The following is a 27,887-nucleotide window of genomic DNA, read 5'->3' on the forward strand; positions in this document are numbered from 1 at the left end:
GAGATAAATAGGTCCAGCTAACGTGGTAGAAGGGAGCTGAAGAAATCAGCTACAGCCCTGGCAGAGCAGCCCCCCGAGCACAGTAGTGTGCCCCTTCCCCTCCCAGCCTGCTCACCAGAGAGTGCTGCTTTATCAGCCCCTGTGTGCAATCTAGTATAATGGAAAAACCAAAATAATCATTCCCCCTGCTAGCAGTGTACATGCTTTCCCAACAGCATAACAGCTTTTACTTACATTATGAAAGGCTGCTTCACCCTCTTGACTTAAATTATAGATTATCCTTTTCTTGAAGCAGCTATCTTACAATTTAACCTTTTCATGACTAACATTTTTCAGTCCTCTTACCTGAGTTGTGGAAGAATGATTTCCAATAGCAGTATGTGCACTGCACGCTCTGTTTAGGGTAGTAGCAGCAAATTGCAGACTGTTTTTCATCCACGTACAGCTTGTACTTTTCCATTGTTACGAAGGCTTTGTGGAGATCTGTTGACATGGTTAAAAAAATAAAATAAAGCAAGCCCAAACCACACTTTTCTTTATGTATTATATACATGTCAGGCTTACATTGGAGCCAGCTGAAGTTTATCAAACTGATTCAAAGTGATCACAGGTTTGGATTGGGATTCCCCAGGTTTCTTCCTGGATGCTATCCCTGACTTCAGTCGCTCTCGCTATTCTCAAAATAGCACATTTTGAGACTGGCTTCTGCCTCATCCTCTGCAAAAAACTTGGCAATCCATTATTGAAAATGCAGGCTTGTTACAAATAAAGTCAATCTAGAAAGAAGTAGTCTTTCTTTGCATTTTCTTCCCATGTTTCCTCTAAGTATATACATGGACACTAAGTCCTCTGTATAAACATTCAAAATTTCCACCAAGCCCTTTTAAAACTTGAATTTCCTTGTTTGCTGTTTTTATTCATTCAACCCCTTCTGAAACCAAACAGTAATTTTATTTGGCTGCACATCCCTAGAGAAAGTAGAAGAGTTTATCTGCCAGTATCCAAACCAGAAAACATTTGACTGATGGACTGTGAATTATAAAATGTATCAATAAAACCTTATGAAAAGTTAGTCATGGAACTGCAGTTAGACCATAGATGACAAAAGCACAAGCTTGACACTGTAAGGAGAAATCTGTAACATGCAACCTCTACCACTCAGCAGTGGAGCGCGTTGATTTCTTTTATTTTTTTTTTTTTTTTTAAAGTTACCTTCATGCAAAAGCAAAGTGGTTTTCCCAGCAGAGAGACTTCTTTAGGAGGAGCACTTTTGGACCTCCTCAGCAGCAACAGCATCCCATGAGTAGACACAAATAGTATTTTTTTTCCCTCCAGTCATTCCCAGGTTAGGGGATGAAGGGCAGTAGTGGAGATGCTTGGAAAACCAAATGCTGTGTAGGATGTTTATTGCGTGGAAAAAGGAATGAGATCATCCCAAACCAGAAAATGTCTCATGGGAAGTGTTTCTCTAGCAGGGCCTGGTGTAGGCGTGCTTTTCAGCTTGGAGCAGTGGACACACCATCCACCTAATTCCAGGCATTTATTTGGATCCAGGTATGCATTAAGCTATGGCCATGCAGCACCAGGGATGCAACCCTAATGACCATTTCACTAACAGGAGTCTTTCTCAGCCACTGGTCTAGTGACTGAGGGACACAGAGACCCGCTATGAGACAAGGGCAGCTTCTCCTTCAGGACCATTTCCATCAGTTAGTAACAGCATTTGGGTGACAATTGCATTGTCCTGAACGTTTTGATCCTCAAAGGCATTTTGGTGGCCAACTCTTACTTTAGCATCTAACTTTGAACATCCAAGGCATTGGTTTTTTAGAAAGCACAAAACACCCTGTAGAACAGAGGAACTGTTAAAGCATAGTATAAGGAAGGCAGAGGAAGAACATATAAATATTTCTGTGCTCTATATAAATTTGTCCAGCTGTTTATCATAAATGTTCTCTTACTCCATTTTTTGCTGCCCTCATTTCCTCCTCTGCCTTCTAATTGTAGAAAATAAAATAGTACAAATCCTCGCTTTCATTACATGCAACACCTGCTGCCTGTTCCGAAACAGATGTCTAAAGCATCGTTAGGCAATTATTTCTTTAGCCTTTTTTAATGGGACTAATTTCAAACATCTTTGTGCTAAATCCTCCTTCCTCAGCTGCCTCTGTATTTCTCATCCTTTCCTACATTCAGAGTTCCAACAAAAACTCCTCTCTGTATCAGTTTGCTCCTGTTATGTTTGTCCTGGATCACTGTACTCGCAGAAGGACAGAGAGAGACTGTAAGTACTTTGAACCAAGAATCAAATTCAAGAGATTTTATTCAGGAAAAAGAGACAAGGTGAGGGAAGAAAACAATGAGAGAGTATTAGTCAGCAGTGGCGGCAGCAATTTCAGAACATCAGCTGTAGGTGGTAGGATAACTCCTACACTCTCAATGTGAATGACTTAAATTTTGGCAATAGGAGAAAAACCCAACTCCAAGCACCCTTTTCATTTCCCTACAACCTTCGTACCTGGCCAAGAAAAGCACATCTTAGAATCAGGTAGGCCTGCAAGGCTTGCACGACTCTGTTGTTGGGGAAGACATTTGAGGGAACAGATTCCTCTCTCCTGTTTCCAAATATCACTGTAATATTTGGATGAGGTCTCTCCTCCTGGGCGGAACCATGAACTTTCCAGGTAAACAACAGACTTGGCACATGCTTCATTTAATCATGTTGGCTGTTACGCAGTGACATGCATTTGCAATTTATCTTACCTTGTTCACAGCAGAGGTGGGACGACTTTCCTGTCTGCTTGTTCATCGCAGGCTAAGGTGGCAGAGAGCTCCAGTCCTAGCTGGTAGGGAAGGAGCGTTCATTCTTCCAATCAATAACAAAAAGCAAGCTAAAACAAGAGCTGTAGGACATGTTGTGCCAGGTTAATTGGCACCGTACTGTTTGGTGGTTCAACACTTGCTGAAAATTGTTCCTTTAGGTTATTTCTTTCACTAGCAAATTCCTGGTTTTGTTATGCTCAGGCAATCTTGTTAATCTGGGCTGGTTTCAACTTGTAAATTACTGTGACTAGATTAGTATAGCCTCCATTGCACATTTAAAAGATATTAGTGGGAATGGGCTGGTGGCATCCCTAACAATCTGTTACTCAACTTTCTACCCTCATGTAGATGCTATAACTTCACCAGATTTTAACGGTTTGATTTGCAGTTTCCCATCACGAATGTCTGCCTTGGGGTGATCTCTATGAGCAAACTTCAGGAAAAACAGTCCACTCATTTCTTAAAAGAGCACTGCAGAACAAGTACTTCTTGTGGTAGCTGAAGTTACTTAAGTTACAAAAACGGGTTCCTTGGAACTGTCTCGTGTGTGGTTTCTCTCGTGTTGTATGACTGAGTTTCTTCCTTCCCCTTAATGGAGGCACTAATTTGGGCTTCCCTCTTCTATCAGTGCATCCATTTTCTAAAAATGTGCAAGACCATAACAGTTCAGGATCCTTCACCCCTCTTAACTAGCCAATAGATTACAAAGTTACTTGGGGTGGTGGGACAGAAGTTGACAAATGCCCAGACAGACAGTATAATCACATCAGAGTATAGCCACACTTTCTCAGAAAAAAAAACAGGCTAAAAGGAGACACGCTAACTAGTAGACACACAAACTAGAAGTCCACATCAACTTTACAGATCATGTCTGCAATGAAATCTGCAAGGATGCAAAAGTGGCAGGGAGAGGCAGAGTGTCAGAAGCGTGACTTGTGCTTGCTCAGGTTTGGGCAAGACACAAGTGTTTTATTTTTTAATTACATTTATGTTGTACTTACATACCTGCAAGAAAACCACCACTAGAATCTCTGAGGGTGCTACTGGGTCTTTGGGAGGGTGGGGTGGAAAAGGTGTTGTCTTCCTGAAATTGCATCTCTTTCCTGCCACAAACTACATGGGGAAGAAAGCTCAAGAGTGAAGTGGATGATATCTGCCTCTTCTGGTGCCTAGACAAGGAGCAAAGCACAGCCTGCTGGAATCGGAACAGGCTGTGAACAGTACCAGGTCAGTTAGGCAGGGCGATTATACTGAAACGTTCAATTGCCAGATGCTGACAAGATATTTGAGTTAGGAAAGAAAAAGGGAACAAAGTAGAGAGGAAGGAGGTTTGACCAGGATCTGTGGTGCAGATGAGCCGTGAGACTGTGAATGAAATGAAGGGCCTGAGAAATGACAGTTAGAGGAGAGAGTGGAGAGCCAAAATAGATGAAAGAAATTGGGGGGAAAGCCTCTGTGCTTGACAGGGCATATTGCTGGGAATGAAACCCAAGATCCCCAACTCAGCATCTCCCTGCTGCCAACAAACATCCACAAAAATGTTTCTGTAATGCTGGGGGTCCTGGAGGATGGTAACCAATTATTATAACTACTCTTTTATCTCTGTGGCTGAACTTTTGTTTGCTCGCTAGCCCGTAGGGTTGGGGCAGGAGGGCTGGAAACTGCAATACAGCAATAAAGAACGTAGCACCACACTGACAGGAAGTTTCAAAATTCAGGTTGCCCATGGGATCTGAACTTGCTCCCTTCCCTTTCAGAGGTAAGTATAAAGATACAAATCTTTGCTAGGCACATCTTTTCCCCACAGGATCAGCTTACTCCCAAAGTAAACCAAACTGCATTTCTTGACAAGCAGATTTTCAGTACTTTGTCTCATAATTCTCCATGTGGCTCCATGCCTCTCTGGCTGCTCATTGATGAATTCTCATTCTGAATAATGAATTAGCAGTTCCTATTTATGGTGTTCATCACTGGAATATCGAAAATGGACAGATGCACAAAAGTAACAGCTTTCAGTCATGTAGCCAATCTTTAAATTTTTCATTTATTACTTTGAAAGAAAAGCTTCATTTCCCAGATAGCTTGTGTAAAATACACACCCTCATGGGTACAAATTTACAATCCAAAGATTTGAGAACAAGAATACTCAGAACTCATTTATCTGGATTTCTATTTTTAAGAAGTCATTTAAGAAGTCATAAGAGGGAACAGGATTCCAGGAAAAATATTTGGTACAAATAAAAACAGGGAGACCATCATTGCCTCATAGGACCTGGAGAGAAAAGAGACAAGACAGGCAAAGCAATATGCATGGAAAGAGAGGCAGAGAAAAATAAAGCTATTAGCAAAAGTGGGGCTTGGACTAGAACCAAGTCCCACTCCAGCATCTATTCATTCATCCACTCCCACAGAGTTCTTCCCTAATAGTTCCCACCAATAGATCTCAAGAGCTTTTAATGACTAACATTAAGAAAAATTGAGGCTTATGCCCTACACAGGGAGCTATATTATCCCCAATTTACAAAAGAGGGAAACTGAGGCATGAAACAACCTCATCTCTTCTGTCACCTAAGCAGATGGTGGGGACTGAAGGTAGAGCTGTTCCTTTGTTTCCTCACCAGAAGACCAATCACCTTACATTTTGCTAGAATAGAAAACTAAGATTCTTTGGTAATTTTTGTTCTCAGGAGCTGCATTTCTATGGAAACATAGATTTTTCAGGTAACATAAAAATGCTGACTGCTTTTAAATACTCCGTTTTACTTACCTGCCTTTTACTGCCATAACTGTTTCTATGGAAACTGGAACTGGCCATGAAGCAGTCCTACAACATGAATTCTCACTTGTCAGTTTTACATTAAAGTGCCACCTTCAAAGTCCTTTAATAAACCAGTAATAATTGTGTTGCCTAACGAGTTTTCAAATTAAACAAAACAAGAAAGCGTGCTTTCACTGAATGTTCCGCACAATATTTTGTAGGTGTGGTCTAAGTCTAAGAATTTTAACAGTGTGCATGATATGACTCTCTTGGTTAAGGATATGATCTTTAAACAGAGAGACAGTTTATTAGCAGTAAAAGCCCTAGTGTGTGTAGTTAGACTTACATAAAGGTGACTTATACCAGTATGGGTATGTCTAGACTGCTGTCACAGAAGCATACTGTAGAGATACTGAGTAGATGGGTAAATCAACCTACAGTGAGCTCTGTGCTCCCACAGCTAGCTGGGGTACTTCTGTGCAAGCATATGCATATGGTATTCCCTGTAGGTACAAGAGAGGGAATGCACTCAACCAGAGTAAGCGTTAGTCTGTGTTGGGTGGCTACCATGGAAAAAATAAAGCATGCAAGCTTAAGGCACAACTATTCCGTACAGTTATTCAGAATTAGAATCTGTGTAACTTAAACCTAGGTTCCTCTATTAGTTTTACTTTAACCTTTCACTCTTGTAAAAACTGTAGGCTCCCTTGTGTTCATTCATATTTCCCCTGAGTTAACTCAAGTGAGAAAAATCCCTTTTTCTTGTTCTTGGAGGGCAATCTCCAATAGAACGTACCCACAATCAGAAGTAAGTCCAGCATCGCCAGCAAGGACCAGCTTTAAAACTTCCAAAGACAGGTTCTTTCCAGAGTTACTTATCTGTCTTTCCCGAGATGAATTCTTCCCACCTCATCTCTGACACTTCGCAGTTGATCCATGCTTTTAAATTGCAACAGGGGCAGAACAGAGAGGGTAGACACTTTGTGTCTGCATCAATCTCCAATGCATAGAAAATAGGTGGCCAGGGGTTTTAGGCAGACTTTACACACAGAAACACACCTACAAACACAGGAAGTGCAGCATCAAAGTTGGAGGCAACAGAACACATTAGATGCTGTGCGTATGACTATCCAAGCTGCAAAGGACAAAGATGTAATTCTGTTTTGGTATGAATTTATTTTAAAGAGACCCTAAAGAGCAATACGATCTCCAGACTATCTTTTCCTCCAAGATTCAGCTGCGCAGCGCTCCTCCCAAAACTCATCCAGCCCACACACTTGGCTGACACCCTCAGGAGAACCAGAGTCTTTCTCTCTTCTAACTTAAAAGAGGAGATCACCTTTCCCCCTGAGCTAGCAGTGTTCTTTTAACCCTTTCCCAGCAAAATCAGATTCTGTAAGACTTTTCAAGAAAACGGCCAAGTCAGTCTCTTAAATTAGGTGCCATGCTCTTCCATATGGTCCAAGACATGACATACTTTCCTTAAAATATCCTCAAATTCATGCCAAGTGGGCGACTTCTCCATAATCAAGCAGTAATATATGGTTAACTCCTGAAGTGAGTCTGAATTTAGGAATCGATATTCCAAACTACTTCTTCCATAGACAACCTTTGTTTTTAAGCATCACTTCAAACTGATCAGTAATCAGAGCAGGAATGAGAGAAGCAAATCTCCCCTGTGGCCAACCAGATCTTTTTGTAGGCATGAATTAAACTTGCAATTCCCCTCAGTACCACCTCACTCAGAATCTGGACTTCTTTCCCTGCTTTCCAGAGACGCTTGTGGAGGAGGCTGGGGGGAGGAAGACAATTTCTACAATTCTTTCTTAATCCTCTTCTCTTATTTCCTTCTGCACAAGTACATCCTTTCAGCACCTGTTCAGGCCCATATTAAGATCTGACTCGAAAGTACCCAACTCAAAACAGAGCAGCAATGCTAAGAGTAGGGCACCCTGCAGGGAAATCAACTATTGAGCCCTGCAGCAAGTAGGGAATTTACAGCAAAAGAATGATTCACACATAGTTTTCCACCATGGACAAATGCACCATCTCTTTAAGGCCAGAGTTTTCCACAGGCCTCTGAATACAAATGCCAAATATTTTGTCATGCCTGTCTCTTAGCCTATATCTCACTGCAGCCAGGGCTTGGAATGTGGCATATAATATAACAACAAACCAGAGACCTGGCACACATGGGGCTACTCACTGGCTTTCCTCATGCATATAGTTTATTTTTCCCTGCTATGTCAATCCTTTTAGGGCTTTACCACTACATCTGCCTCCCGGGAGCCTGCTGTTTCAACTGTTACAGGGAAGGTGCAGAGGAAGGAGGAAGGATACATTCAATCCTTTCTACTCTTTTCAAGTTAAAGGTCTCACCTCCATACCATTAATTAAACAGATTAATTAAACAGACAAGCCCCTGCAGCAGCAAGCCCTCTCTAAGGATAAATACTGAACAGCTCCAGGCTTTGAACTGTGGCACATAACAGAGTTCTGATTATTCCAGATAAAACGTCTTGCACAGTAACCTTCTTTAGGCCCATGTTATTTCATCAATGTCTTGTCCTCTGCAAGCACAGATACGGCTAGTGGTTTTTGCCAAAGGTGACAAGGAATAGAAGACACAAAAGGCAACAGGGAACATGGAGATTACAGTGGGTTTTGCTAGCTTTCATATTTTCTTTTCCAAAGCACCCGATTTATGGTTTACCATTTATGGTGTAGGAAGCAATTTAAAAATAAACAGCAAAATGGTGGCTGATTTCGAGAATTCTGGTCCGAACAGAATCCACAACAACGCACATCAGTAGCGCACATGGTAGCCAGGGGAATCCAGACATGCTTGACAAGCAGTGGGCAAGGCTGCAGGATGGGGAAGGGACGCAGGACCCCGTGTCTGAATATTACTTTTCAGAGAAAGGTGAGGACTGCTTTAGTAGTGGGAAAGCTGTGCACATTCAGGAATACATACTTATAGACATGAGCACACCAACACAGCCAGGAAGGACAGGCAAATCTTTTGATTGCGTGCTTGCATCCTTTCTCTAGCTATTATAAAGTATACGTAAAATGAAAGATCCACAGCTATTACTATATGGAAAGATCACAAGATCAGTCTTTAAGCCAGAAAAATGAGTCCTGGCCGTGACCATTGCAGTAAACAGTGCTTTAGCAGTGACTTTTCTTTAGGGCTCACTGGATGTAAATGTGAGGATGGCCATGTCACATCTTACTGCAGGGAAAGAGCCCAGCTTCTCTTCCAGCTCCCCTGCTGTATTAGGACATCCAGATTCAGTTTGATACAACTTTCACTAGGAATAGCAAGGAAATCAGCAAGAATATTAAAACAAGTATTCGGACAATTTCTCTAGAGCTGGACAAAACCAGCATTTGCAGAATCAGAATGCTCTTTTTTTCCCCCCATCTAGATCAGACCAGATAATAGCAGCTGTTCAGGGTCACTCAACCTCTCCTCCTTCCCTCCTTTATCCTGAAGGGACCAGAACAAATGTATCTTATCTTTTCTCTTTAAAATGCCATATAATATCCTTCCATAGTGCTGACAACATCACTGTTACTTTCCAGCAGTTCCAAGACACGGTGCATCACCACTTCAGCCAGAGAGGGGTTGTAGCTCTGCCGAACACAACTCAGGACATGAAGGAAATGGCAGCCTTTTTCAGCATCTGCAGAAAAAAAAGGAAAATGCAGCCAGGCATGGAGGAAAGACTTCAGTCTAACTGCCTCTTTTTAACTATTATAATCCAGATTAGTCATGAAAAAAACCACAGCTGTCGGAGAGGAAGAATGTCCTAGGTACTAAAGCAGAGATGCATGTATTCAGAGGGAAGAGATCCAGTCTGTGCCTACAGTTCTCCAGTTATCAACTGTTCCCACTGACTTTTCTGGGAAGTGTCAGGGCTGTAACACCAGTAATGAGGGTGAAAGATAATCAGTCTTGCAAACTCTAATATACAGGGCTCATTCAGTACAACCTAATGATGAGGTTTAATAACTTAAGGGTACCTCCACTGTCCACCTATGCAAGCCATCCAGTTTCCGCAACTGCAGAAGAAACCAAATGAAAATCCTTTTGCTCATACCCAACTTCAAAAACATCTAGAACAGAAGGAAGGTCGGTGGCCAGAACCTGTAACTGCTTGCCCAATGCTGGCATCTTGTGGAAAAAATGCTACAGTGCAACTTTCATTCACCTAGCAATGCAATCCCATCCCCACACTTCAGACTACTCAATTATGGGAGTAGAAAGTCACAGAACTTCAGTATCAAATTTTATCTCCTTTTAAGAGCAATGAACCCTGAAAATGTACAAGAGAACAGAAATGTAAGAGTAATCCCCTTTCCTAGAGGGCTAGCCAGAGACAAAAGGTCCTTAATAGTTGCAGTATTGCCTGCAGCTACTGTGTGCCTGGTGGAGCCATCATTTGAAGCTCAGCAGTCCCACTCAACATTTCCCCCAGCAGACCCTACAAACCCACTAATCATCAGTGCTGCAAGCTCCCAGTCTCCCAGAGTACTGAACTCCACAACAGATTTCTTTCTTCTCCATGGCTAACAATGGAAAACTAGCATAAATGAGACACATCAGCACAAACGACTTTCCTCCTCCTCAGCCCGCAGCTCACGTGATGTAAGGTAAGTTTGATAAGGGTACTGAGAAATTTCCATGGGCCAGGGAGATCCCTGTATTTTGTTGTTGCTGCCTTTGGTTTTATTTTTGCCAATCTCTACTCTAGAATCAGCTGAGGCCCAGAACTGCCTTAGAAGCTGCTGAGAAAAGTCACTGGTACACAGGAGGCAATGCTGAGTACTGGTAAATAAACAGTTCAGCCTATTAGGCTGTGATTCAGGCAAAGATATTTCTTTAGAAGTCAGTGATCCAGTGTGATGAAAGACCTTTGTGGCTGGTAGCCAAAAATGCATCCACCACCCTAGGACGGATAAGTGCAGAGAACAGAACAATGCCTCTACCTGGTCATAGTGACTGTTGTTGCAAACAAAGCAGGTAGCTGCATTTTGCATTAGTCATAGGTTTGTCATAAGAAGGTCAAAGTGCCCATCCCTGATCTACAGTAACTTAGCTTAAGTCTCGATGAATTAATTAGTGACTCAAGTGTTACCCAACAGTACAATACATACTTTCCTCCTAGATGCTGGTAGAAAATGGCATTTTGGGGTAGCTGGAGGTGTGTACAATCATTAAGTAACCCAGAAACACTTCTAGTCTACGACCCAGCTTTGAGGGAATACAGTCCTTGCAGTGGAGTGATGCTGTCCCTCTTTCATTGCCACACTGGGTTCTAGCTTTTGTCTACCAGCTGAGGTAAGCCAGGCTGTGATTAACTCTCTTGCCTGACTACCAATATCAGAGAGGACGGCATTATAGAACAACTAGCATTTTCCCACTGTGGACATCTCACACAGGGTCCATTTTGATATATTAAATTTAACTTAAAGAGGTTCTGGTTTTTTCCTCTCTACTATTAGCCTCATCTATGCTTAAAACCAGAGCAAATGTGTCAAAAAAAAAAAAAGAAAAAGGGAAAAAAAAAGAAGTAAACAAATCTGGACTAAGTCTACCATTTTGTAGTTCAGTCTGGAGTCAAAATGTACTGTCATTCTTTTCTGGCTGTCTTAAGCTTCTAGATAGACCCACAGTGGCCTCGCATGAGGGCAGTTAAGATCAGGCTGTTTAGAATTACAATTGGAGCCAAGGACTAGGATTGCCATGTAGGCATAATTCAGATCAGGGTTTGTGGAGCTCTGACTAGGCACGCTGAGGATTTTTTTAGTTGTACAATAGTTCCAGGCAGCTGGGTTGGGCCTGAGAATGTGTCACAACTAAAGCAATGGAGTGAGGTATTGCCTTGAAAACTGGCAGAGAAGTAACTCATTGGAGAGAAGAGTTTGGTTTATCATAAATCAGTCTTCCTGTCATGGAAGATTAATATGACTCTTGAAGCAAAATAGGTCTTGCAACAAACAAGCAAAAGCTTTTGAGGCATTGCCATGTTCTTATTTTCTCACTACAAGCCTGCTCACTAGTCAAGGCCAAGCGGGTGGCTACGACTGCCATGCCACCAGCAGAGGGGGTCCGACAGTTACATTGAGCTCTGTGCTCTTGCATCATTCAGTAAAAATAAAACAGCCATAGTACCCTGTTGGTTTTGATTGAAGCTTCTTGGCTTTCCTTCTCAAAATCTTCTATTACCAGTGACCAGGACATTGAAACGGTCCTTCTGAAAACTAGCAAAGAGACACTGACCTGGAAATTGTCCTCCTTACAACAAGAAACTAAATAGGTGGAAAGCTTCAAGGAGAACAAGAGGCTCTGTAAAGCAGTTGCTATTTTTAAACCTGCTCAGTACGGAAAACATGGCTTTGAGGACGCAGGACTCTTCAAAGTCTTTTCTGTGACTGATCTACAAGTTTCTCTCTGCAAGTTGACTCTTCCTGACTGGGAAAAAGAACTTCCCAACCTCTCATGGAGCACTGAGAGTACTTTACCAGTGTGATAACACACATGAGGGGAGTTAAACACCAAGCAGTCGCTCAGTGCCCTGTGTCAACTGTATACAAGTTCTGGCCTGTATAGTGGCACAATTATGAAAAAAACCAGGTTCCCAGGAGAACTAGCTGATGTATGAAATGGGCAGAGGAATGATTTGACTCTTACAGAGAAGATGTTTGTATTTGTTAATTGGATAAAAGACAATAAAACAATGTGATATGGTAACTGGTTGCACTGAAACAGCCGCAGGCAAATGAGCCCATCTTCACCTGCATGCCCAGTTGCATCTAATCCCTCCATCCCCCAAAGATACAGAACTTTTACCTCTACTTACAAACCTTGTCTACAATTGTACCACTGCTTAAGGTAGCCAGTTGAAAACTCAAAAATAATACTACTTCACTTAGCCTTTTTCACTGCAGAATAACCATCATATACCAGGTCCTACAAGCACTATTATAGTTATGATAGTATAAGGATATGAGCGATTTAAGATTATATGCCTTATGTTCTAATCAGTCATTTATTCTGTACTAAAGTGCATTCTACCCCACAAACAGTTGCACTCCAGCAGCAAGTGATCCCTGCTGACACATTCTGCCCAATGAATTGAGAGAAACTCTGTAGCAATGCACCTGTGTAATTAGTAGACATTCAAGTCAAGCGCATGCAATCACCATGGCAATAAGACACAATAGGCTTGAGGGACAGGGATAACTCAGAAGCCACACAAGGTACATTATCTGAAGTGGATTTTGTTAGACTGAAATCCTACCTGCAAAGAACAACCACCTGTGTTCTACCTGAGTTTAAGATCTACAGAGAATATCCTACTGACTTAAGTAAGTTTTATTATTGATTTAATGGAGGCGAGGATTTCACCTTTCTGTACAGTCACTTTTGTGTCAACTCCTCTGTGGAAACTGAACTAGCAAGATTTGCTACTTATCCAGAGTGCAAAGCAACAGCTGCTAGGTGCTGACCTAACTTCATTACATTTGGTTCCTCCCAAAATCTAAGTATTCTCAAAAGACACAGATCTAAGATAATGGCTGCCTATGTCAGATCTGAGAGGTTTGCTTCCTGCTGGGCAGACCTGCTCTTTCTCTCTCCATGCTCACAGGAAGCTGCTCTTGCACTCCCGCTTTTAGCTATACCGATTAGCTACACCAGCAACTTAGCTCCGAGTTCAAGGGTAAGGACAAGAAGCATATCTAATCCAGCAGCAGGGGGAGATACTCTCATCAATATATCAGCACCAGCTCTTCAGAGCCCTGATCACAATGCTGCTTACGCCTGGGTTTTCGACAGTCTTCTTTAATCACATCAAGGGTCACTTTAAGCAGCTCCTTATCATGGTCAGTCACCTGGAGAAAACAGAAGAAACTGGCAATTTATAGCAGTCTATTTCACAGTAGACGGCATGGCTGTTGAAAAGCAATCCAAGGCCATGATGTATTCTAAACTAACACTGTCATAACTACAGTCTGCATTACATACTGCCTCCGAGACAAATAATGAACGTTAAATCTTCAGTTATTATTTTTAGTACCATTAGCAGCATGCATGAGTTAGGTGAAGAATATGATATACCAAAATTCAACCCAAAGGAGGGTGACCAACTCAGTAGAACACCAAGTTTCAACCCACTTCAATAAAGAGAACTGTCCCAGGCTTCAGCATGCTCAGCTGCATCAGCGCACAGTTTGGCAACCCAGTGAACACAGACTGCACTTGGAACAGCAGCAGTGCTTAAGTCTGGTGCTGAGTTACAAAAAGAACAACTAGGTGGGTGATACAGAGGTAAAAGCAACAGTGAAGTAAGCTGCAGATAAGACTTTTGAGTAAACAGACAGCACTTGGATGTCCAGCTTTTCTGAAACATTTCTACTATTTCTGAAACATTTCTACTGACTATGAAAGTCATACCCCTGAACTTGTTTGCAACCACAGCTCAGTTCCTTACATGGTATAAGTCCTTGGAGCTACTAGGTTTCTGGAAAACCACCCCTTTTTCTTGTAGCATCCTTATTGCTTCCTTAAAAACACTGTGAATCCTTTTGGAACTGGAGTCACTTTTTGACTTCACCTGGATGGGAAGAAAGGAATGAAGCAGATGGTGAGAAATCGCAGCTCAACTAAAGTTACCAGCAAAAAGCTCCAGATGCTTTCAAGAGCAAGAGGACTTCATGTGATTTTGTTACACATTTTTCTTCATTTAGTAATTCACAAATCATATCTGTTATGTATGAATTAACCAACATCCCTGAGCTTTAAAAAAAACCCAAACAAACAAACACCAGAAGCTTGTGCTATTCATAAGGAACCACAATCTCCCTACTGCTTTCTTTGTATTTAGCAGCTATTTGATTATGTACTGAGAATTCTCTTTTGGAATAGGCTTGTGATGCTCGCAGAGCATTTGCCTGTTTAGCTAATCAAGCTTTGCTAATATTCAGAGTTTTCCTGGTAATAAGGGTAGGAAGATAGGGAGATCAGTGCTTTGTAAGGTGATATTCAGGAGGAATCCAAGTGCTGGGGAGTGGATTCCCATATCCTGATTTGAAACTGAGGAAGTGTCCAAGGAAAAGGAGGAAACTGGCAAGAACAGTATTGTTTCTTGTCCCCTTCATTTCCAAATTTTTACACACATTCTAATCATGCTCTCGAGAGTTTCTCCACAGCCTAATGAAATTAAAGGATAAAGAGCATACAAGAAATTAAGACAGGTATATGAGATAAGGGAGCAAAGGATTCAGTTTTGAGGGCAGGTGAGTCTCTTGTGAAAAGAGAACAATGTGCCTGCAAGTCCGTAACTGAGGAGGTTATTTAGAACAAAGTGTTCTGTGTTTGGGACACACCTAACAGAGTAGGAGAGAAGGAAGGGGAGAAAAAAAAAATCAGGGAAAAGCAGGGTTTGTTCGGAAGTAGAGCAGAGCTAAGATAGTGGAATGACAGCTAGGGAAGTGGAAGGAAATAAAGAATCGGTTGTGGAGAGGAGAAAGTATGGGTAGATAGGAGCAAGACCATGATTTACTGTTCTCCATCTTTATCTGTCCTACTATATCCTTCAACCTCCCATTTATCTACACAGACTGCTTCAATTCCCAGATTGTTGTTTCCTCAACTGTTGGGAGCACACTGTGCTCCCTGTGGTTTTCTTTGAGAACAGAGCTAAACTGCTTCCCACAAACCAACATGTGATAACTAGAACCACACCAGAGCAACCAAAGCAAGATTTGCCAAGCCATTTCTTCAACTATCACTGTAAATGCTCCCACCCTGTTCTGAACAAAAGTATCAGACTTCACATATCCTACTTCACTCATCAGATGCACTCACAGAAGCCTTGGGAGTGAAACAGGCAACCACCATGCATTAGAACAAATTCATACAAATATGTGAAACAGACACCACATTAGCAATGGAAGAATATCTGTTCACAGAACATTCATTCATATCCATTTGCAAGTCTCAAGTGAAACTCCAACTGTTTCTAAGCCTGGAAGCTGATGTGCCTAACTAGAAATAGTTCAGAGATCCAGTAGGGATATTAGCGTTAGCATGCATTACAAGTTTCTCCATCCCCTTCCTCCAGCTAATCCTCAGTATTTCAGCAGGCCATAATCACATCTCTCACTCTGTCCCACAACAGCTATCTATCTTTTTCCTCTCAAATCAACAGTCAAAAATAATTGCCTAATAGTTCAAGATAGTTAACATAGAACAATGGCTATTATTCTCAGTTCAGTTTTTTCCTCCTGTTCCAGACTGAAGGACTTCAGTGCCCGAATGTTTGTCTATCCCCCTGTCCACCACAGCTATATCAGTTTGGATAACAACAGACACTGCTTCTAATTACAAACTTGACCGTACATCTGGACACCATTCCAGTCACAGCATATTTCTCTTCATAGTGTCACTATCATATTTCTCTTCATAGTGTCTCTTCTGATGAACTGAAGAAACAAACATAAAACGTAGCAGGAAGGATTAAGTGAAGAGTGAATATTTTCTCATGGCAAAGCACATTCTCATAGCCATATGTAAAATGACTTTGCTTTTCACTCAAATGCAGTAATAAATCCTCAAGAATCTAAGAAACTGCTAGCAAAGCAACCACCTCAAGACTCTGATCAATTTTTAATGTGAAAGCAAACATTTGGGGAGAAAAAAAGATAAAAATATCTCCAAAGAAGCACGATAATTATTCAGTTTGGCTTAACACTGAGATCCCGTCAGAAAAGGGAGATAATTAAAAACAGACTCTGCATGAACTGACACACAGCTCAGCCTGGACGGGTACTGAAACAGAATCACTAAGAATGCAAGTCAAGGCATTGAGAGAGCAAAGGCAGAGAGGCAGGCTTGGGAGTGAGAAAATAAGTAAGCAGCTGCTACATATCAGCACCCTCTCATATTGCTGCAGAGTCCAAGGGAAAGGGCTCCATGGCAGAAGGACTGTTCCTGAAGAACAAATGAGGGCTCCTGCCCTTTTCAGGGGCTTTAATATTATCCTGAAATGACAGGAGAAGTTTGGGGTTCCTAGCGTGCTCTAGAACATGCTTTCTCCTCTCCATCCCTCTGAGTAAAGCAACAATTGAGGAGTTTCTTTGTGAACACAATCTAAAATTACTTAATCTGTTCTTTTGGTCCACCCAAAATATCTCCACCATCTCATCCTGCAAATTCATAAGTCAATAGTACTTCTTCCCAATACCTTATCGCTTTCTTTTATGCCAAACCAGGCCTCATTTCCTCTAGTCTTGGATGCCCCCTCAGAGCCAATGTACACCTAAGCTTGTGATTTAGTCTACTGAGCAGAAATCTACAGGAGACTGAACATGGGACTATACACAGAGAGAATAAATCTAGGACTATGAAATCCTATGTGATTTCACACCCCTGCTTTTATTTCAGGAGGAGATTGAAAAATGCTTGCATTTCAATAGTTATAAAGATGTATTGTAGCTGTTAATGTAGTTCCTTCTGAGTCACAGCTTATTAACCATCACTTTACTTTTACAAAGCTTGTCATCTGAGAAACGCAGGTATTAAGTAGTTTAACTGCTGATCCAAAGCACCAGCAAGATTTGAATCTGGATTTTGAATTTACCTGAATGTTCACACCTCGTTTTGCAAAGTGTCCCCCTTCAGCATGCCTTAGTTTCAGGGTGCACAATTTCAGGTTCCCTGAAGTGCTGACAGCAGGGGTTCCCGCCCTTCCCCCTAAATCAGGTCCTTTTCAAATAAATTAAGATGTACATCCAAACACAGGAGCATCCAGAAATCATTCCTCACTTTTGCAAAACACGTTTTCCACGCCCCTCCCCCCTGAGAGAGAAGCAGCTATTAAATAACAATTTATTAAATCACTACCCTCCCTCCCAAGACCAGCCAAGGACTCTGTAGCAAAGCCAACAGAAGAATCCATGTCTCCAGAATTAAGTTGGTATTTTAATCAACATATTCCATCTGAGGGGTCTCACACAGATTAGTGGGATGGTGCTGTGCAACCAGTTATTCTCAGATCTTTAAAACAAGACAAACTCTCTGTACAATCAATAATAGGTCAAAGAATGAAGTGATACAGGAATTAGTCAGTCTGTTCAAAATGCTGAAAGTATGTAACCTTTGGTTCTTTATGAATCACAACACACCCTGATGGTATTAAAGTTTCCTGGTATAACCACACAGGTGATTCCACTCATGGAATTGCCCTTTGCCATTTCTCATGCAGTGTTTAATCCTTGGCTTAGGTGACAATTTTAGTAATAGTGATTCTGGACATGTCAGTCCTGAAGCCCCATAATAAGCTTTGCAATATACATATTTAAAGTAGCAGTGAAGCTTCCTCAAGAGGCAGGAAGACAAGCACACAGTATCAAGAATGTATAATGCACTATGTTATACCTACAGTACAATGTACAAGGTATATACAGTAAGTATGAACAACACTGTAAAACTCCCTACTTTAACTACTTGTCATCGCTGACCTTGAGATAATATTCAAATCATGAGAAATACAAACAACAGAGTCTGGAAAGCACAACCCAAGTTACATGTCCAAGCTAGTGACATACACAATCTGGAATGGTAATACTAAAATAGCACACACTATAGCTTATGCATGGAAGAAGTGCTTAAAAATGATTAATCAAGACTGGCTGGTTGTAAGTCATATTTAATCCAGTTGAGAAACTGGATGGATCAAGTTCACATGTAGTGTTCTTTAAAAAAAAAGGAAGCAAAGGCTTGTCCATTTGCCAAACAGAATTGCCTAAGTCCAGCAAGTACACTCTTTAGGTTCTCTAAGCACAAGATTACTTTTTCCTTTTTTTGCTTGTAGTCTTCCTTGTGGTACCCACCTCCCCAGTCTCAAAAGTCATTTGTTTTAAGGGATGAGGGAAAGGCTACAGCTTAAGGATAGAGCGGGCACTGGTTATGTGAAATAAAGCTCCACTGGTTTTAAAAATTGTAACAGATTTGTTAATTTTTAATTATTTTTAAAAACACCAAGCCTTCCAATTCTCTTACCCACCCTCTGTAGACTATAAAATTAAATGTTCCCTAGTATATGTCATCTGCTAGAGGGAAATTTATACTGGAGAGCCAAACAACTGCACTGCTGGGGAGCCATTAGGACTGGAACTAGGTGTTGTAGGACATGTGTGGGATGGGGACAGGGCACAGCAATGCTGAAAAGGAACAGAGAGATGCTGCCTACCTCAAGCTATCCCAGCTACCTCCTTCCATCTTCACCCCCTGCTCCACTCCACTGCCAGTGACTCCATAGCAGCTCACCACCTCCCTGGAGAAAATATTCCATGCTAAGATACCTTCCCACTATGATGAACACTGTGCAAGTACTTTAAAAGTTGGGAAAGAGATGAAGGGGGTGCACCACATCTCCTAGGATCACAGGGAAAGGAAGAGAGAGGCAAGGAAAGAGTTTACCAGCAACTGTGCTCTAGAACACTGGAATCAGGGTAAAAAAATAAAGTTATACATCCAAATAACTCGTCCTTTCACATCCAGGAAAAGTGCAAGAAGTGAACAAGTGTGTATATTGTGGTGTGACCTGATTAGTTTGGTCCACTCATCTAGCTCCTGTCTTGCCAAATAGGCATGAAATAACATTGTTCCACGTTAGCAGCACCCTTTATCCTTTTGGTTTGAGGGTGACGCAAAACAGAAGACTACAAAGGGGAAAAGAAAGGAAGAGGAACAGAAATCGGATCTATTACACTTATTTTCGTGGATCAAACTGGGTACTTGACTCACTGCCAATTATGAGACACGACACCTTCAAGAGACAGAGCAGAGGAACAACAAAATGCATTTCCAGAGCATTACTAGGCACTCCTCTTAAGGCATTCAGGTCACTTGACAACTGCAGGTTCTTTCTTATGCAAAGATATATAAGCCTCTTTGCAAGGAATTAATACCAAAGGGCAATAAGGAGAACTGCAATTTCTAAATAAGCATCTCTGTGCTCAAATTCCTGGGACATATACTCACACCCTTGCATCAGGGTCAGGAGCAACTATTAATTATTATGATAGCTCCTCATGACTGCTAACAACACTGATGTTACATTGTTTTTGTTGGTTTGATTTTTTTGGTTGGTTTATTTTTATGCCTTTCTATGTTTGTTCTGCACCAGTTCCTACTTTAAATGGCTTTGCAAGTTATTCATCTTGATCTTTCTATAAATGCTGAAACTTCAAAGATGGAAGTTTCCAGTATTAGTCACAATGACCACTACTTCCTTTAATGTAAAGTGTTTGCGAACTTTTAATACTGTTCCGGCTAGTTTAGAAAAAATACCCTGTCCCATGTTGGATATTCTAGTATCAAACTTTTCTGTCAAAAATGAGAGTAGCTCCTGTTATTGTTTATATCCATGCTTGCTTTAAAGCAAACAGCAAAAATGCCTTTAATAAAAATAAGAGAAACAGCTATCAAGAAACAGTTATCAGAAGCAGTTCACAGGGGCCAACAAGAATAGAGCTACTTTTCATTATTATTTGAACTCATCTACAAAGGGACTGGTTTTTGTGGTGTTGTTTTTTTTTTTTTTTAAGAATTAAACAAACATCAGATGTTAACATAACATAGCACTTAATTTTACAGTGCATATCAGAATCAGGCAGTGAAAATGAGTGCCATGGATTTATTTCTCTACAGAAATCCAAAAAGTAAACAAGTGAGTCACAATGCTCTAGTTTAAGTTTCAGTTGCCATTGGTAACATGGTAAAAGCCATAACTCTGTTACTTTTGCAGAAATTTACCACTTCACACAAGTTGAGAATCTGGTCTTTAATTTTTCCAAATAGCACAGAGTAATATAAAGCCATTTTACAAGATGTTTTTTGTTCTATTTCCCATTCTGCGGTTGATCAAGAGCATACTATCTCACTGGAAAGTTTCTCAACAGTTTGGTTCCTCACAATTGCATGTAAACTGATTTCAATTAAATCCCACCTTCTGATCCTTTCAATCATGGCCTTTCACAACTAGGGATTTCCAACAAGAGAAACATGTAGCAGGGAGCACTGTTCATCCATTCATTATAATCTCCTTTTGAAAGCTACATCTCTATTAATATATTGAGCTTCAAATGAGAAACAAGACAAAGACTTTGTGCTCCCTTCTCCTGATCAAACTCAGGATCTCAATCATCTGTCCCAAACAGCTCAAGCACCTTAAAGGAATCTCCTTTTCTGATACTGCCACTATTTACAGATTTAGATAAGTTAGTGCCTGTTGCAGACTGTATGGTTACTCAGCCCTAATACAAGATTACCCTTAACAACAGAATTTTTTCACATGGCTTTCTTCAATCCAGTTTTGTACATCTCAAGTGACGAGGTTTCCTCAAGCTCTGTAAATAATTCATGCACAGAGCTAAAGCTAAAGCACTTGCGGTTTTTGAATCCTCTGAAGGCACCAGTCTCTGATCTGGTTGTTTATGCTTAAAAAAAGTACATGCTGTTATTTCCCTTCACTAAAAACTTGAAACAGTTACATTCACTCACCTCCTGACAGCTGGAACTGGGTAGATGCATACCAGCCAGAGACACCAGAGTATCAATTGTTTCCAACTCCTGTTGGTAAAAGGTCTGAATTTTGTTTTCTAATAGAAAGCCTTTCACTTTGTCATGCAGCATATTGATTGAGAAATTCTGACCCTCCGGGCCACTACAAGAATACATAGAACATGTCAAAAGGCAAGAAATATACTACTAACATTTTTTAGAACAATTACTTGAAGTTAGCATGCTAGACTGGTTTTCAAAGGTCAAAAGGTATTTTACTGTCCTTAAAGAATCTGAATTTAAACCCTTAATTAAAACAGATCATTTTTATATGCAATAAACATCCAACTGTTCCTCTTCAATCACTTGCTGTAACAGTGTTGTGATTTTAAGATCTGCAATCTCTGAAAGCACACTACATGCAACAGACCTGCCAATAAGAACCCAGCTACCCTTAAACTGAATACAGGAATGGGTGTTTGACCAGTTTATTGAGGTTATGAATTTGTGATTTGACAATGACACAGGCAGCAGAAGTTGAGAGCATTTCAATGGAATAGCTCCTTATACTTACACATAAAACAAAATCAGGCAAGGACACTCCCCCATCTAATCTGTTGACCTCACCCCAAACCTTGCTCCAAACCCCAGTGTCGTGGTTTAACCTGGCAGGCAGCCAAATACCACGCAGCCGCTCACTCACTCCCCCCACCCCCAGCGGGACGGGGAGAGAATCGGAAGGGTAAGAGTGAGAAAAACTCATGGGTTGAGATAAAGACAGTTTAATAGAACAGGAAAAAAAGGGAAAATAATAATGATAATGATAAAATATACAAAATGAGTGATGCACAATGCAATTGCTCACCACCCGCGCTGACCGATAACCAAGTAGCGATCGATACTTCCTGGATCACGCCTACCCTTCATATACTGAGCATGACGTCACATGGTATGGAATACCCCATTGGCCAGCTGGGCTGGCTGTCCTGATTATGTTCCCTCCCACCTTGTGTACCTAGCTCAGTCAGTAGGCACGGGAGCTGTCCTTGGACTAGGAGGGCACTTAGCAACAACTGAAAACATCAGTGTGTTATCAACATTCTCCTCATACTAAATCCAAAACACAGCACTAGGAAGAAATTTAACCCTATCCCAGCCGAAACCAGGACACCCAGCTTTCTTTACTATATGCAAGAGGTCTGTAAACAGTATTTTACTACCTTCCTAATAATGCTGAACCAAAGTGAATATATTTCTTTTCTCAGATTATGGACAGGTATCTCATCTGTATGGATCATCAATTATTTGGGAGAAAAGCAGGCTGCTACTGTATGCAGTACAGCATTTAAATACTGTGGTATTTAAATCTAAATCCGTCTAAATCATAGTGGGGCCCTGTTCTATCTTTCTCCACAGTTATTACAAAAACAAATAAACAATAATAAAATACCACACTTTGCCCCAAGACCAGTCTGGATACTGCATTTACCTCTGTCCCTCCTCAGGGTCTTGGAAAGGTTTATCATAAACTTCTCTATAGAGACAGGGGAGCTCCAGCATTCTTGAAATCTGAACATCACACACAGGATCATCCACTTTATCTGGAGCAGCAAAAAGAACATACATACTTGGCCAGAACTGCCATACCAATTTTTAAGCAAGTATACCTGAGGCACAACAGAGCTTCACATGCCAGTATTAAATTGGCAAATTTTGTTTTATAAAAACAAAACCACAAAGGCCACTCCTGCTTTTACAGTTTACAAGGAGGTAAATAACCTGTTGTGGTGCATTGCAGATTATGCTTTTGTCTAACAACTTATTAACCAGAATTTATGATCTCTATTTTACCTTTCAGCAGTCTTTATCCATTAGATGAAGTTAACACATAGTAAGGAGCTTTATTTGGGCCAAAGTGAAAGCAATTTAGAGGCTGTTTGAATTGCGTGGCTCTCCTTTAATGAATCAATGGTATTATTACAAGCCCTTGAATGGGTTATATATTCATAAATCTTTTGTCTGGAAAGGAGGGTTGAATACCCTCTCAGATTTTAGGTAGAGCTGAAAAATCTACAGACTTTTTATCTGAGCTACACAGGGTTTTTAAAAGACGGGCTTCCCCCCACCAAAGGAATCATTTCAGTATTGTCTCTGAAAGATTTAACTGGGGAAAATCAACTCTTACACAATAGCACAGAAACTGAGAAGTAGTTATATAATTGGAAGCTCCTAGGGTGTAAGCAATGGACTGCAGAACCCTGCTGCCCAAAGACCTGTCACATACAGGAGCAGCACCTGCAGGCCTGTGCCTGAGTGACTGAAGACGAAGAACACTTCTCAGTCATTCTGCAGAGCCAGAGAGTTTAGGAGAACCCGGGCTTCAGTGGTACAATATGCCCATATGCTGTTGTCTGCCCATGGAATGGATTATACAGGCTGCGACAAACAGCAACTGTTTCTCCAAAGCAGCTGATGCTCCTGATGAAGTGTGACATAAAAAGGTCACCAACTCCCTTCCCATGGGCTTTGGCTGGTCTACTTCAACACAAAGAAAACTGAAGAGCAAGTCACTCTCACAGATATCCAACCACAGTATCTGCATAGCATTCTTGTATGCATGCTAGTCATCTTTTACAGATTTTCCAGGAATGCCTCATTTACAGGCAATCTAATCCCACACATTAAGACATTAAGTCTTCTAACGTTACATGGCTAAAATTGAAATAAAGACACACAGATGAAAGTCTGTTTAGAAAAATGAGATGCCAGAAAATAAACTGGAATTATTCAATTAATTACATACAGCTTAGACCTTCTCACAAATTCAGACAATTAAGTTACATATCACAGATCCGTTACACTCACAAAAACATGAAGCCTGAATTTCTCTTTGTTGCCTGTAGGTTCGCATGTGACCTCTAACCCTGACAATATCCCCGATCTCCAGCCTGGTTTTCTGGCCCACCATTTCTTGGAGTTTCTTCATCTGTTCAAGCACAGCAAGACTGCTGGGTGTGCTTGGACGACCTGTAAAAAGTGGGGGAAAGGACATCAGGCATTAAGGCCAAGAGGACTGTCCTTTTGCATTCATCCAAACACCTAAGCATCACAGGAGTCATATTACTAAAAAAGGGATAAGATCCCAGGCACCATGTGTCCTGGGTAGTAAAACTTCTGGGTGACAAAGTTAGTTTACAGTATTATATTTAAGTAGTTCACCTGGGGAAGTGTAAAAGGAAGGAGATACTGATTTACCAATGAAAATGTCATAGATGGGTTGCAAAATTGAAACATTAATTTGAAATGGGTTTTGTAATTTTTTGATTTTGTCATGCTAAGATGGATGAGAGGAGAAAAGAAAGGTCAGCTGAACCTTTTACATAAGAGAAGAATGAGTCATCTGAGGTGGGGCCAAAGTATTAGTGTGATGCAATTTGATGTCTACACTGAGGTGAATAAAACTTGACAGAACTTCACATTTATGTAACACACCTTTGCAGGAGAATAAATTCTTCATAACTTAAAATCTGATTAATGATCCAAGTATACCTGTTCACAATTACAAAAGGCTGGAAGAAAGTTTCCTGTGCCCCCTAGGAGCTGTTTTCTTTAGCAGGTACAAATGAATTAATTTCCATTAGTAACATAGTGTCCATTCAACACTACTGATGTCCGTGTAAAATAAGAACACGAGGATGAAACAAGCATTCTGGATCCTCATTCTATTTCAAGCAGTATTTTATGCAATTCGTTTAGTGAATTTAAGTTCCTCATAAAAACCTGATTTTATTGTGGGTCCCCATTATTTTTTTTGGAAAGCTGTGCCACAACATCACCTCTCTAAAAGTGAGAGCTGTCTTCTAGATTCCAAGTTCCAGATGGGATTGTTTATGCCACTTGTCATATCATTGTTAAAGTAAGTATGAATTATCTGTCTGTATACATGGGCTTGTTCCACAGACATCAGAGTTTTTAACTTTGACATCAAGCTTTCCTTTCCCCATTCTGTGCATATGTAACCCTAACACTGGCAGATGACACTAGTAACATTTATTTCAGTAGGATCTGATCAGCTCCATATCAGGGTTGTCAATCTACTACATGAGCTTTCAGGAAGGTCCAAAGTAGAAAGTATTCCATACTTTGATCTATGAGAAACAGTGGGAGGAGAAGGGAAAAAAAAAAAAAAAGAGAAAGCCAGACACTAGTGAGGAGTTCTGTTACCGAGTGCAATAATAGATTCATTTCAAATGCACAATTTCTGCACATTTAGAACTTTCCCAAATGTTAAGAGACTGCTGGCATCCTCCCACTGTGTTTTAAGCTACTCTCGCGTTCATCGCTGACAGTATATGCATGAGCAGGAGGAGAATATGACTGCAAACAATGAAGAGAAGATGAATTTTGAAACCACTGGGTGGGGAACGTAGACCAGGTTGCTGGTCAATGGACTTTGGAAACAGAAGTTGCGGCATGTGGCAGATTTCCAACCTAGTTCCTCACTAGATGAAATCACAAAAAGAACCATAAGAGGAGGATTCTCTGAACAATGTCACAGCATAGAACTGAAATACCGTATTACTCAGATAAGGAAAAGGCATGACAGGTCATAATGTAGTAGTTTTATTGGCATCACCATTGGACACAACACAAAAAGTAATACGAAACTCCCAAAATGGCCCAGGCTGTAGGATGTGATTTTTTTTTTTTTTAAAAAAAAAAAGAGTTGAATTTGCTCTTCTGCAAGTTTGCTCATTTACTAAATTATGTAAGAGAGACATGAGCAAAAATGTACAGTCAAAAGAGGAATTATTTATTTGATAAATTACCTGATAAGGATGTTTCTGCTACCATGGGATTTTTCCAGCAGACACAATTTATAACTCCAGTACTATCATCCACTGTAAAAAAAAAAAAAGCAAGAATTACAGAGTAAGAAAGCAGGTAGTGGTGTTCCAAGAAGTGAAGATACATAGATATGTAGGGAGATGACTGCCAAGGATATCTAGTGCCAACCAGTCTGAAAGGGAAAGTGGGTGCTCAACCCCTACTTATACCTCTGAAATAATCTCCACAGTCGTTTCAGTTGTGGAAGTAGCTCAGCACCAGATATCATGCTTATGTGCATAGTCAGCAAAGTAACAGGTATATTTTCAAAACAAGTTCAAGCACTAATTTAAATTATGAGGCTTCAGTACATATATTGGATACTAAAGGGTTTTAATCTCATTGACAAGATCAGAAGAAGAATCAGTGTTGAAAGCTGAAGCCAGACAAATTAAAATAGGAAACCAGGCACAAAACACAGAAGCATTACTGTAACAGTGAGAAAACAGCACTTCAACATTGGGGGGTACAGTCATGTGAATAGCCTAGGAGTGCTGCAGCCTCCAGCTGCATTGGTTTCCACGCTAATATAGTGCACAAAGTCTGCTGGCTCTCCCGTACAAGAAGATGTTCCAGAGAACAGAAAGGCAGCTCCTCTAGCCAGGAAGGACAGAGGACAGCACATGGTTGTGGTTCTGCTCCAGGCCAGGAATTCCCAACTTAAAGTATACGTACTGGTGGCATGCAAGCCACTTCCGTTGCTGAAAAAGCTTAACACCTTCTCCTAAGCACGGGAGCTGTCTAGCTTTTCCTGTTTTGCTAGTACCTAATCAAAATAAGTTTTGCGATTTCTGCCCCAGGCACTGCATTGTCAAGGACAGCAGAAAAAGACAAAACCCAAAGAAAACTAAAAAACTATCAGAAGAATCAATTGTTCTACAGATCAAGAGACTGCATAGATGGCATGTCCAACAAACACTCTTTAAATTAAAAGGCACTAAACATCTGTCAAACCACAGAAAGTATCGCATTTCCAGTCCAGCTAACGCTCCAAGCACTTTGCTCGCTCCGTGAATGTAGCCATCTCCAAGATTGAGCTTCCACTCTTCACAAATTGGAATCTACAATTTTCTTCGGCTCCTTAAACCAGATCCATGATTACGAAAGTAACAGCAATGTTTACCAGGAAGGTACGGATTGGTACCTGCAGTTGTTTCCTCTGGGAACCACAACATCAAAGCAAAATGCCTTTGCATTGTCTCACGTGTTTTGAAACAATCTCCCTTTTTGGGGGGGGGGGGTCCAATTTAAAATCATTGTCTTGCCTTCCTGTTTCCCAGTGGCTTAGCTGCACATTCCTAATACAAACATACAGCATTTATAAGATGCAGGCAATTCCAAATTCCATCACAAAAGTATGCTCATCTCATTGCTATCCCCCTTTTGAGCTGCTGTGTCTGCAGCTATTTCAGCAGCTTTAATTTTGTACCAGAGCATAGATAATGATCTAGCTGGTAGGACTTCCTCTCCTTGGTACAGACAAAAAGCAACTATTTTAGTAGGAGTCAGAGCCCCCATATACCGTGCCAAGTCATTCATGCAAGCCAGCAACAGCAATAAGAAACAGGGCAGATGACATTTCACTATTACATTACTGCAGCTTCTAGATGTTCCAGCTTGCAACTGGCTGTTGCACCAACTGCGACAGATACTCTTCCTAAGAAGGGCTTAGGAAAAAACCAAACAAGACTGAGCAGGCAAGACTCCTCCTCATCAATGTAACAGCTGAAAATGGAGTCCTGGAGAGACTGACCTGTTCTTGACCACACAGGGAATCTGGTAGCAGAGCAAGGCTCTGAAACAAAGTTTTCCCAGTTCACAAATAAAAGCTTTGAGCAAAAA

General features: G+C 40.9%; 1 protein-coding gene across 2 annotated transcripts in view; it reads right to left on the reverse strand.

Moving 5' to 3' along the window:
- The window catches only part of STN1 (STN1 subunit of CST complex), a 54,760-nt gene that overhangs the window by 2,304 nt on the left and 24,569 nt on the right, over positions 1–27,887 (reverse strand). The window contains exons 5-13 of one of the 2 annotated variants that reach the window (XM_075154986.1): positions 25,988–26,059; positions 24,024–24,185; positions 22,648–22,759; positions 21,159–21,321; positions 14,083–14,205; positions 13,411–13,483; positions 5,591–9,270; positions 2,764–2,843; positions 346–483 (exon numbers count right to left, since the gene is read on the reverse strand). In XM_075154986.1, coding sequence (XP_075011087.1) covers positions 9,113–9,270; positions 13,411–13,483; positions 14,083–14,205; positions 21,159–21,321; positions 22,648–22,759; positions 24,024–24,185; positions 25,988–26,059 — 863 coding nt within the window. In that variant the 3' untranslated portion in view covers positions 346–483; positions 2,764–2,843; positions 5,591–9,112. Of the gene's footprint in view, positions 1–345; positions 9,271–13,410; positions 13,484–14,082; positions 14,206–21,158; positions 21,322–22,647; positions 22,760–24,023; positions 24,186–25,987; positions 26,060–27,887 lie in introns of both variants that reach the window. The other variant, XM_075154987.1, reaches the window with a different exon arrangement.

The sequence above is a fragment of the Calonectris borealis genome, chromosome 7 (genome assembly GCF_964195595.1).
Source record: "Calonectris borealis chromosome 7, bCalBor7.hap1.2, whole genome shotgun sequence".
In the NCBI taxonomy this organism is placed as follows: Eukaryota; Metazoa; Chordata; class Aves; order Procellariiformes; family Procellariidae; genus Calonectris; species Calonectris borealis.